This window comes from Podarcis melisellensis (assembly GCF_964234715.1).
Source record: "Podarcis melisellensis genome assembly, chromosome: 8".
NCBI lineage: Eukaryota > Metazoa > Chordata > Lepidosauria > Squamata > Lacertidae > Podarcis > Podarcis melisellensis.
This window is the reverse complement of record NC_138540.1, coordinates 4071606-4084037: the sequence shown is the minus strand read 5'-3', so window position 1 is coordinate 4084037 and position 12432 is coordinate 4071606. Positions and strand designations below refer to the sequence as shown.

Sequence of the window (12432 nt, the reverse complement as noted above, 5' to 3'; positions counted from 1 at the left end):
ATAAGGGATGGCAGAAGGGAAGGGAGCAAGTCTGACCTAGTGCAAACAAGGGAACAGCATATCCTCCTAGCAGCCTTCACGGACATGGGGGGGATGATTGTGCTGGATGCTCTGCTGGGAGGGGGAATCATATGTGGCACCAAACACTTAGGCTGGTCCAGCTGCTTCTAAGTAGTGCAATAAGAGCATTAAAGGGTAAAGGGACCCCTGACCATTAGGTCCAGTCGTGGCCTACTCTGGGGTTGCAGTGCTCATCTCGCTTTATTGGCTGAGGGAGCTGGCGTTTGTCTGCAGACAGCTTCCGGGTCATGTGGCCAGCATGACTAAGCCGCTTCTGGCGAACCAGAGCAGCGCACAGAAACGCCGTTTACCTTTCCACCAGAGTGGTACCTATTTATCTACTTGCACTTTGATGTGCTTTCAAACTGCTAGGTTGGCAGGAGCAGGGACCGAGCAACCGGAGCTCACCCCGTTGTGGGGATTCAAACTGCCAACCTTCTGATCAGCAAGTCCTAGGCTCTGTGGTTTAATCCACAGCACCACCCACAATAAGAGCATTACAACCGTGCAATTAATGTTCTCTTCCTCCCTGATCACATATACTTTGAGTAAGTAATTTGTGGCTTTTTGTTAGGCTTGGTCCCCGGGAGAAGATTCTTCCTCGCCATAGGTGACCAGATGAGTAACGGTTTCAGGTCTCTCTAGATTTTCTGCCTACTCTTCTTGCTGGAAGTAAGAGACTCACGTGCTTTTGCCTTCAAGCCACATGCCATCTGGGCTCCAAGGTTGTAATTAAACGTTTTTAGCAATAATGAACAGAGAAGATTTGCTGTAATGTGTAATTTACGCCGGGGCTTTCTGTCAGCCTGATATGCAGTTGTTTGTGACTCAGCCTGCAGCTCCCCCCCACACACACACACCCTGCCCACTTCCCCCTGTGATCCCAGAAGTATATAAACCCCCTCAAGCATTGTCAAGAGGTGCGTTCTGACATCAAAGTGCTGGATTCTGGGGAAGGAGGCTTGGGCAATTTCTTAACATTGCTGTGTTGATATTAGAGCTGGAAGGTGTGCGGAGGAGGGTGACCAAGATGATGAAGGGTCTGGAAACCAAGCCTTGGGAGGGAGCTGGGTATGGTTAGCCTGGGCTCATCAATCAGGTTTCCTGTGGGTTGACTTCTGTTCCGATTCAGCGGTAAAGTGGGTTTTCTCGGGCAAAGAGGCGGGACAAAGGGAAAACCTATTGGACTTGTGCCTTGAAATCACAGACCAATGGAAGAAATTGTGGGACAAAGGGAAGTGTGGATGACATAATAGCCACCTTCAAATATCCAAAGGGCTGTGCCACATGGAAGATAGAACAAGCCTGTTTTTTGCTGCTCCAGAGGGTAGGATTCAAATGACATGGAAGGAGATTCCAGCTAAACACGAGGAAGAACTTTCTGAGGGCAAGAGCTGTTTGGCCGTTGGAAGGTGATGGACTCTCCTTTGCTGGAGGTTTTTAAACAGAGGTTGGATGGCCATCTGTCCGGAATTGTTCAACTGTCATTCCTGCATTGCAGACATTTGGACTAGATTACCCTTGGGAGTCCCCTCCATCTCTGCACTTCTATGGTTCTAGGATTCTAGAGAGAGAGGATGCAATTGGCCTTTCCATCTTTGTTTGCGCAGGTCCCCAAAGTAGACTAGAACATCCAAAATGAGCAGTGAGACCATCCCTGAGGAGGTCTCCTCCCTCCCCACCCAAAGCCAGCATTACTTTGACCGGTTCTCAGAAGATGACCCTGAGTACCTGCGCATCAGGAACATGGCTGCCGACCTGCGCCAAGACTTCAACCTGATGGAGCAGAAGAAAAGAGTCACCATGATTCTGCAAAGCCCTGTGAGTATCTCCCACCTCAATGGCGCAAGCCAGATTTGACAGGGCGGGGGGACATTGTGCAGCAAGGCAAGAGCCATTCCCCTCAGGAACGGCAGAGCTCAGCTTGAGCCGGTGAGCATGTCTGACCTTGAGGCAGGGCCACATGACCTGCTCTGGGCTACAGGCAGGGCCAGATTTAGGTTTGATGAGGCCCTAAGCTAATGAAGGTATTGGGGCCCTTTGTAAGTCCAGCTGTCCCTTGTCAACAACAAATTGTCACTGTTTTTGTGTTGAATATATGCTATATGGTAATTTATGGACCTAATAGGTATCTAAAGCCATTTGCACATAACAAAATATGTATTTTATCAAAGTAATTCTTTACATTCTTTTGTTCAAACTTTCCTCCTGTGCTTGATTCAGGACCTGTGCATATTTGGGTCTACTGTACTAGCTGATCTCCTGAGTGATTTGCAGTTGATCAATAAGGGTTTCTGACTCCTGGCAATAGGAAAAGCCCCCCCCCCCTTTACCACACACACACGGCTATGGAAACCAATAAATGTTACAATTCCACTTCTCATTTTCCCAAATTATGTGGGTACCTTTAAGATTAACAATGATCCCAGCACTGTGAAGTTAATTAACAGCTGCAGTGGGATAGAAAGCCATTACTGTGATTGAATCCAGAGTCCTTCAGTGGTTCAGGGATGATTCATCCCATTGCACCATTTGAGGTGAAACAGGAAATGCTACGCTGCCCTGCCGCCAAAGCATCCCTTACCTAGCTGAGCAGAGGTTGGTTCTGGCGAGATCTTGCGGGACGTGGGTGAGATCTCGCAAGATCTTGCCAAAAAACAGTGACAATGCTGGTGCCACTTCTCATGCCCTGCTGTGGTTTTACAATGAAGTCTCCCTTTATTGTAAGAATGACCACTTTTGGATCAGCCAGAGAGTCTTCCTGGGCAGATGAAAGGGTCTCTCTCTGGTTCCTGAATATCCAAATGAATGAAGTGGTCATTCTTGAGCAAGCGAATGTCAGAGTTTGAAAGGTACCGAGGAGGAGGAGGAGGAGGAGGAGGAGGAGGAGGAGGAGGAGGAGCTGCTGCAGCCTGGATCATTCAGGGTCTCTGTGGGTTTCCCCCACCCCAGTCTTTCAGGGAGGAGCTGGAGAGCCTCATCCAGGAGCAAATGAAGAAAGGAAACAACTCCAATATCTGGGCCCTCCGGCAGATTGCAGACTTCATGGCCAGCACTGCCCCTTCCGTCTTCCCGCCTTCGCCCTTGAGTAAGTTGGCATCCCTTGTACGAATGGGTCTGGTGCCAAAGCACCTTCTCCGTCTCCCGAGCCCCTTTCCTCCTCCCTCCCTCCTCTCGCCAACAAATCTGCCTGTGCCTCACATCAACACAAGCCTCCTGGCCACCACACAGGTGTCATTCACACCATTACATCTGAAGGAATGTCATACCACTTTTTAAACACGTACGGCTTCCCCCAAAGAATATATATGGGGCTGAGCGTTGTGAAGAGACCCCTATTCCCCTCCCAGAACTACAATGCCTAGAGCGGTCTAATAATCAGCCCCTCTCCATGGAGAACGGTAGCTCTGGAAGGGGAATAGGGAAGGGGTCTCCTAACAACACGTAGCACCCTTAACAAACTACAGCTCCCAGAAGTTTTTTGGGGGAAGCTGTGACTGTTTAAAGTGGTGTCACAGTGGTTTAAATGTATGGTGTGAATGCAGCCCCAGTGACTCCAGCAAGGCCTGACTGTGCTCAGCCTTTTGTCCCACACTATACCCTGACCTGGCCTTCTCATGGGACGCCCCCCCCCCCCACTTTTCAACCTTGTTTTGAATTTGGCGGACCCACGCATTGCTCTCAGCATTCACTTCTGCAGAACCCCCACCCACCTGACACATGAACCACCAGCCCCAAAAGGGATCCAACTCTTCGTTCTGCAGCTACCCCCACCCCAGCCACAATTCCTGACCGCCTTCCTCTCTCTCCATCCTGTCCCTTGAGATACTTGATGGCCAGTGAGGGAGGGTCTTTCTCCTGAAATGGTAAGAGGAAGTGATGGTTTGGACTAGCCAAATGGTTGTAAGGTCAGCTGATGGGCCAGAAGGTCAGGATTAAATCCTGCATTGGCTGCCCATGCCTGTTTCCAGACAGGAACAGGTGCATGTAACCAAAGCAGCAGGATTTACAGGTGAAACTCGAAAAATTAGAATATCGTGGAAAAGTTCGTTTATTTCAGTAATTCAACTTAAAAGGTGAAACTAATATATGAGATAGACTCATGACATGCAAAGTGAGAGATGTCAAGCCTTTATTTGTTATACTTGTGATGATCATGGCACACAGCTGATGAAAACCCCAAATTAACAATCTCACAAAATTAGAATATTAAATGAAATCAGCAAAACAAGGACTGCAAATAGAGCAATATTGGACCTCTGAGAAGTGGAAGCATGCATATGTACTCAGTACTTGGTTTGGGCCCCTTTTGCATCAATTACTGCCTCAATGCGGTGTGGCATGGATGCTCTCAGCCTGTGGCACTGCTGAGGTGTTATGGAAGACCAGGATGCTTCAATAGCAGCCTTCAGCTCTTCTGCAATGCTCGGTCTCATGTCTCTCATCTTGCACTTGGCAATGCCCCATAGATTCTCTATGGGGGTTCAGGTCAGGCAAGTTTGCTGGCCAATCAAGCACAGTAATCCCATGGGCATTGAACCAGGTTTTGGTACTTTGGGCAGTGTGGGCAGGTGCCAGAGTCCTGCTGGAAAATGAAATCAGCATCCCCATAAAGCTCGTGTGCGGACGGAAGCATGAAGTGCTCCAAAATCTCCTGGTATACGGCTGTGTTGACCCTGGACTTCATGAAGCACAGTGGACCAACACCAGCTGATGACATGGCTCCCCAAATCAACACAGACTGTGGAAACTTCACACTGGACTTCAAGCATCTGGCATTGTGTGCCTCCCCATTCTTCCTCCAGACTCTGGGTCCATGGTTTCCAAATGAGATGCAAAAGCTGCTCTCATCCATGCCACGCCACACTGAGGCAGTAATTTTCTGAAATTGTTAATTTGGGGTTTTCATCAGCTGTACGCCATGATCATCACAATTATAACAAATAAAGGCTTGACATATCTTGCTTTGCAAGTCATGAGTATCTCATATATTAGTTTCACCTTTTAAGTTGAATTACTGAAATAAATGAACTTTTCTACGATATTCTAATTTTCCGAGTTTCACCTGTAACTCCCTGCCCGCCAGCTGACCAGTGGGGTGGGGGTGGGGTAGAGCTCTGCTCAGTTTGACCAGATTCCATGCAAACGCTTTCCTGATTCAGAAAGTCACTTGCGTCAAGTCCCCGGCTAAATTGAAGTGTCCCCCCTCCATTTTAGGAGGGCATCTGATGCCAGCCCCTTCAAGACAGATAAAGGAAAGTTCTCCTTCACACAGCACAGAGTTAAACTATGGAACTCACTCCCACAGGAGGCAGTGATGGCCACCAACTTGCATGGCTTTAAAAGAGGCCAGGGCAAAGCCATATCGCTATGAGCCACAATGGCTCTGCTCTGCTTTCATGGTCAGAGGCAGCAATGGGAGAACAGGATGCTGGGCTAGATGGGCCTTTGGCCTGACCCAGCAGGCTCTTCGTATGTTCTTCCGGATTCATAATCGTTTGCTAAAGCCAGGAGGGGGTCTTCATTTCAGCAGTACCTTAAATGGTGCTTTGAAGTCCTGATTTCAGAACTTCAAGGCACCTTGAATCTGGCGTCATTGTGACATCAAGCAATTTCCCACCCACCTGTCAAATTTGGTCTGCAAAGCCTATCTGGATAAGAATGTGTCCTGTGGTGTCAAATAGGTTCCCCACCTCTGTTTCAAATAGAAAATTAAATCATCCACAAGGAATGGAGGAAAGTGAGAGGCAATGTTGCTTCTCCAGAGCCATGGGTGGAACATGCAAATGGACCGTTTCACCCAGCTCCAGTGATGCCTTGACTGTGTTTGTTTAACCAGCTGACCCCTCCTGTGCGCTTTCTCTCCCGCAGACCTCTCCACGGTGACCCCCATCAATGACCTCCAGGGCATTGACTCAACGTCCTTCGCCAAAGGGGAGAGGCTCATGCGCTGCAAAGTCAGCAGCGTCTACCGGCTGCTGGATCTCTATGGCTGGGCGCAGCTCAGCAGCACCTGCGTCACGGTGAGGGACCCCTTCCCTGCCACCCACTTTGCTCAGGGGCTCCTTCAGTGGCCAGGAAACAAGACGCCTTGAAATCTCCTTTTTCTTGGTCAATGCCCACTTTATCCCCTTTGGCTCAAGGCAAGAAGGTCCTTGCAATGATATTGTTGTGTGTTTGGTGGGGTCAGTTTGGATGATGCCCTGAGTCCTAATTCTTGGGCTCCTGTACCCAGTGAGGGCCAAAATCTAACAGGTGGTTGCCGAACTGGTCAGACAAGTTTCTTTTTAAGACAGTGACCTTAACTGTCCCAAAAGAATGAGGTAGGGTGTAAAAGCTACAGCTCAGTGAGGTGGCCCTCCAGGCTATGCTCCCTCTTTCCTCCACCCCCACCCAGCTTCTAGGTAAGAAAACAACAGCCAGGGTGTGTGTGAAAGGGCTGAGATGGAAGCAGGCTGGAAGCTGGAGACACAGGGACCAGCTTGCTCTGTGCTGGATCCAAAGCCGTGACTAATAGAGAAGCAAGATCTGTTGGGGTGTCAATGCTGTGAGCCCCTCCATCTTATGCTCAGGTTGTAGATGTTTGTAAATGAAATCACACGTCCTAAAGACACCACAGTCTCTGCTGACCTTCATTCCAAGGAACGTAAGCGCCTGGAACCCCTGGAGTCAGTCTTTCAACACTCAGAGTTTGTGGCGATGTGTAACAGTATTTAAAGCCCTGAGCAGCTTAGGCCCCAAATATCTGAAAGATGGTCTCCATCTCTGCTGACCCTCTTGGGTGTTCCGCCCGGGAAATGGCAGCTCAGGAGAGGACTTCCCCTGCGGTAGCCACTAAACTGTGGACCTCCCTCCCCACAGAGGTGTTCTACCATCTTCATTGTATAGGTTTCACCAGATACTGACACCCTTTGCCGTTAGGGTGTGTTTTGTTTTGTTTTTTGTTTTGTGGGACCCACCTCTTTGGCATAATTTACACTGTACTGAGCTGACTGGAACAGTTTTACTTGTTTTTATACCTGTAATTGTTTTATCTGTTTTTATAACGGTAAATTATATTGTCATTAGCCATCCTGGGATCTTATAGTAAGAAATGGCAGAAATAAAAGGTGTCTTAAAGGTGGATGAAGACTCAAGGGGAAATAACGAAATGAAGGGAAGAGCCTTCTGACCTTAATTTCCCTAGGGAAGAAGGAGGCCACAGGAGCCCAAGGAGAAAGGAAGACTTGAGCTCACCATTCTCTTCTTGTCTTCCTTTCACAGCTGAGAGTCAGCAAAGAACAGGACCACTTCCTGATTTGCCCTGTGGGCCTTTCCTGTCCTGAAGTTACAGCTTCTAGCCTGGTGAGCACACAAGACCCCTCTTCCTCTCTCCATTTCCACAACTGGCTAACTTGAGGGTTTGAGCATCTTCACACTTAAGGCATTATTAATAAATAAGTACAACACCTCCCTTGAGGGTCAGACAACACATCATGAGAGGCATGGGGCGGAGTCTTCACCCCCAGTTCCCTTGGCATCATGGAGGGCAAATGACTTGGTCAGCTGATAGGAACTGGAAACTAAAATACCTGGAGGTTGGAGGAGGCAATATAAGCCTTATAAAACCCAAGGAATCACCAACTGCAGAGAGGCTTGGAAGGGTGAGGTCTCTGTTTCATATTTTGCTGTCTGATGTGCAAAGGATTGCTGGGGCCGGGTGTGGGTTGAGAGGGGGTAAAATGAGAAAGTGCAGAATTCTGATAAAAGGGCACACTCTGGGTCTGAATTAAAATGGGAAGTACCTGTCACTCTTGTGACTGAAAATATTTCTTCTTAGAATGGGTAAGGTTAAGAATTGTCTGTCCTTGGGGGGGGGGGATTCCAGTCCTCTGTATTTCTGCAAAGTTACTGCCTTGGTCTATCCTCTGCCCAGCCAGGTGGCACTCGCAGATCAAAGACTCACACAAAGATACAGCAAGCAGAGCATCTGACGGCAGAGACTTCTGCTGCATCTCTAGACCTGAGTGGAGGTCTGCAAGTCTAGAAGAGTAACATGCAGAGGTGGAAGAGTCAGCCTCCAGCAAGGTTGAGAAGCTCCACTGTGTCTCTGCATGAGGTGCAGTTGGATCACTCATTCACAGTGGGTATTATTGGAAGCTTGCAAAACCAGAGCAGTGACTCATGCAGAGATGCAGCAGGCAGACTCCCTCATGAGAGGATTGTAGCTGGATTGCCATGAGCCTTGAATATTGTCAAAAATGTATTTACCATGGCACTTGTCAACCTAGCTTGCCACTTGGTTTGGGAAAGACTGCGTCCCCTACCCACTCTATCCCCAAAAGGAAGCTGCCATCCAGACATCACCTTTAGGGTACAATTCAGCACCCTAACGTCTCACCCATCTGTGCTTCCACCTTTTCTTTTGCACTGCAGGTTAAAGTGAACATCCTGGGAGAGGTGGTGGAGGCAGGCAGCACCAGCTTCCCAGTGGATACCCGTAGGTTCAGCCTGCACTCTGCCATCTATGCAGCCAGACCAGACGTGAGATGCCTCATCCATCTGCACACGCCAGCCACTGCTGCAGTAAGGAACGCTGTCCATTTGTCTTGCTGACAGAGCAACGAGAAACAGCAGACAGAGCCTCCTGCCCAGACATTTGGGCTGGCTCCGAGGCTGATTTATAGAAGAGCATTAAGCTTGGAACAGCTTGGCCTCGCCATCCCTCCTTGTGCACTGCAGAGACTCTGGGAGACTCTGAATGGGAGAAGGTCTTAGGAATAGTCAGGGGGACCCCAGTTTCACAGTATCCAGCATGCCCAACACTGAACCCAACAGTGCTATCTGGAAGGCATCATGTAAACCAGGGCATCTTTTGGGTTTATTCAAATAAGAACATCAGAGGCGCCTGCTGGATCAGACCAAAGGCCCATCTAGGCCAGCATCTCGTCCTCGCAGGGGCCAACCAGACACCACTGGGAAACCAGCAAGCAGGATTCAAAGGCAAGAGCGCTCTCCCTTCCTGTGGTTTCCAGCGACTGCCTCCAACTGTGGAGGCAGAGCCCAGCCACCATGGCTCGTAGCCACCAATAGTCCTCTACTCCTCCATGAACTTGTCCCATCCTCTTTTAAAGCCCTCCAAGTCATCACTTCCTCCTGTGGGAGGGAGTTCCATAGCTTAACTATGCACTGGCTCTGAGTTTTAGGGAGAATACTCACCAGCAGTACAGAGGTGACAGGAGAAGAGAAATGAGATGTTTAGAGGAAACCACAAAGCAGCAAATGAGACAGGGAAGAGGAACAGAATCCCTGCACCTGGTTCTATGGCCAGGAATCAGGCAGGGTCCAGTCAAAGTCTAGGCTCAGTCAAGATCAGGACCTTGGACAGCTTCTGAATCAGCTATGGGGGCTGTAGTCTCTGCAAAGAGCTATAGCCAGCTGAAGAAGCCTTAAGTAGATTGGCTGGTAGATTCCACCTCCCTGAAGGAGCTGGATATAGGACTCTTGCACTGTTTTGCAGTCATTGGGAAAACTGCAGGGGACTGTGTCCTCTGGCCAGGAGGTCCCCAAATAAAGACTCCCTCTGAGAAAGTAGCCTGACTCCATTGCAAGATCCCCAGGTTGTGGCTCATAACGCCCAGAGGGGATGTTGGTGAAAGGCATTGGAAGGTGTTAAGGCAGGCATGTCCAAAGTCTGTTTCCATGGCCTAATTCGGCCCACCGGTTGGTTTATTTCCTGGGGTAAAATAATAATAATTAAAAAAAGCTCAACAGCTTTGGGATAAAATTGTAAAAAAGCTAAACAACCTGGTCGGCCCTCATGCATGTTCACTTCATCAAATCTGGCCCTCTTTGAAAAAAGTTTGGGCACCCCTGTGTTAAGGGAAGGGACAGAACATGGCTAGATTCCAGGCTTGTGGGTGGGTGGGAGGAGAGCAGAAACTCATGACTCCTTTGCAACCACCAACAAGGCTCACAACAGCCTCCTCAGCATCTGGGTGGGCTTGTCTAAACAAAATAATGTTTTAGCAGGTCCTGAAAGAGTACAGTGAAGGCTGATGTCAATAGGGAGGGAGTTCCAAAGTGTTGGTGCTGCCACACTAAAAAATGGCATCCTTAGAGATGAGGAAGGGGTATTATGTGGCCCCTGTAACAGTGCCAGTTCCATTCAAAGCAGTCGAGCAGGCACAGGCGGGGTAAGGCCATCTCACATACAGAACAGGTCCCAAGTTGTTAAGGGCTTTATATGCTAATAGTCACACCTTGAATCTGGCCTGGTAGCAAATTGCCAACCAGTGCAGATCTATGAACACACGTGTTGTATGCTGACAAGGCCTCGATCCTGTCAGCAATCATGCTGCAGCATTGCACATTAACTTCTGTATCAAGTACAAGGGAAGCCCCACATAGAGTGCATTGCAGCAATCCAGCCTTGAAGTAACCAATGAACTACTGTGCCCAGGCTTTCCCAGTCCAGGAATGGCCACAACTGTTGAAGCAACTGCAGCTGGTAAAAGGCCCTTCTTGCCACCGAGTGCTTTTGCCTGGCTGGAAAGGTGCCCTTGCACCTGGATGCCTCTCGCTTGCCTGGAAGGTGGGATGGAGAAATCTCTGACTCTGGCATGCCTGGGATGTGACCTACGGTGCAAAGGTCAGGCCCACCTCTGTTGCCCACCCAAGGCACAGTCTAGATGCGTCGATGGAAAGACAAGGGATGGCTCTACCTGCTCATCTTTGCCTCTCTGTCTCTGCTCTCTCTTCCTTCCCAGGTGTCTGCCATGAAGCACGGCCTCTTGCCCATTTCCCACGATGCACTGCTGGCAGGGAACATGGTGTACTTTGACTTCAACGGGGAGATGGAGGAAGAAGCGGACAGAATCGAGCTGCAAAAGTGTCTAGGACCCACCTGCAAGGTGAGGGTTGAGAGGTAGCATTCAGGCTTCAGCGTCCTCTGGCACTGTGGCGCATCAAACAGCCCTTAGGGATTGTCCACACTGCTTGTTTTGTGCCCAGAAAGCCCAGGTGCAAGAGGATTTCTGCTTGCCCCGTGCCTTCCAGGCAGGGGTCCAAGTGGTTTTCTGTCTGTTTGCCTCACGACTTTCCCCAGGAAAACCTGCCCTTTAACACGGAACCAGAGGAAGAGTCAATTCACAGAAAACCTGACTGCTGTTTGCTCTGATTCACTGGTAAAGTGCCAGTTTCCCTGGTGGGGGGACGGCGGGACATGTGGAACAGTGGAGGAGCTGGCATTTGGGATCTAGACCTCTGAAGTAGGGCTTAGCCAGACTTTTTGAAATCCTCGGGCAAGAGGCAGTGTGAAAAATTATACAGAATTGAGAAGCACCTATGGCTTTCCCCGTTTTCACTGACCCTTTCTCCTTCCTTCTCTTGGCAGGTTCTAGTGTTGCGGAATCATGGTGTGGTGGCCTTGGGAGACACAGTGGAAGAAGCCTTCTACAAGATCTTCCATTTGCAGGCTGCCTGTGAAGTGCAGGTGAGCAGCAGACCACACCCGACCCCCTTCTTTTAGTTACCAGGCACGTTTTATCTACTCATATAATTATAGAGTTGGAAGCGACTCAAAGGGTCATCTACTCCAACTGCTTGACAGCATTAAAGATAAAGGTAAAGGGACCCCTGACAGCATTAGAGACACCATTGTTATTTCAATTTGTGTGCCGTAGATTCTGGCGTATTAGGCGACTGGGCGTATTAGACGACCCCCCCCCAAATTGGCAGCTTCAATTTGGGGGTTCGTCTTATAAGCCCAGTTGCCTAATACACTGGGCAGCTCCACACCAGGAAAAAGCCACACGGAGCAGAGCTTGCCGCCCCTGCTGCTGCTTCCGAAGCCCATACCCGGCGTATAAAACGACTTTCTAACCTCTTTTCCGGGGTTAAGAAGTTGTCTTATATGCCGGAATCTACGGTATGTCCTTTCCCCACATAAGCATGTCCAAAGCAGCCACAGTAACAACACAGGCGAAAAAATGCACATCAGGGCATCCTCACTCTAGTCAGTCTAATGCCAGTTCATTTAAGTTCACAAGGAGGCAACCAACCCAGATAATTCATTCTGAGAATACTCATGGGACAGTATTTTAAAATCATTCTAAAGTAAGCAATATCCATTGATATTGATAGTTTGTATCAGTTACTATTGATAGTATATATGTTGACGCATGTTGGTTGGCTCCCACCTGTCTTGGAAACAATGGAAGAGGACGCCTTTGGGGGTGAGGTCCAACTGTTGGAAGGTTGCAGCACCTGCACTGACTCGAGAGACTCTTATGGGAAATACCTGCTTTGCTGCAGCTGGAGCAGAGGAAGGCATCTGGTTGTGCCTTCACACACAACACACACACACACACACACACCCCTGTTAAATTAGCA

General features: G+C 49.1%; 1 protein-coding gene across 3 annotated transcripts in view; it reads left to right on the top strand.

The window, feature by feature from the left end:
* The window catches only part of ADD2 (adducin 2), a 69702-nt gene that overhangs the window by 42118 nt on the left and 15152 nt on the right, over positions 1–12432 (top strand). For 2 of the 3 annotated variants that reach the window (XM_081921311.1, XM_081921312.1), the window contains exons 2-8: positions 1671–1881; positions 3013–3148; positions 5932–6083; positions 7324–7404; positions 8476–8625; positions 10809–10952; positions 11435–11533. In XM_081921311.1, the coding sequence (XP_081777437.1) occupies positions 1699–1881; positions 3013–3148; positions 5932–6083; positions 7324–7404; positions 8476–8625; positions 10809–10952; positions 11435–11533 (945 nt within the window). In that variant the 5' untranslated portion in view covers positions 1671–1698. Of the gene's footprint in view, positions 1–1670; positions 1882–3012; positions 3149–5931; positions 6084–7323; positions 7405–8475; positions 8626–10808; positions 10953–11434; positions 11534–12432 lie in introns of those variants that run through there. The other variant, XM_081921313.1, reaches the window with a different exon arrangement.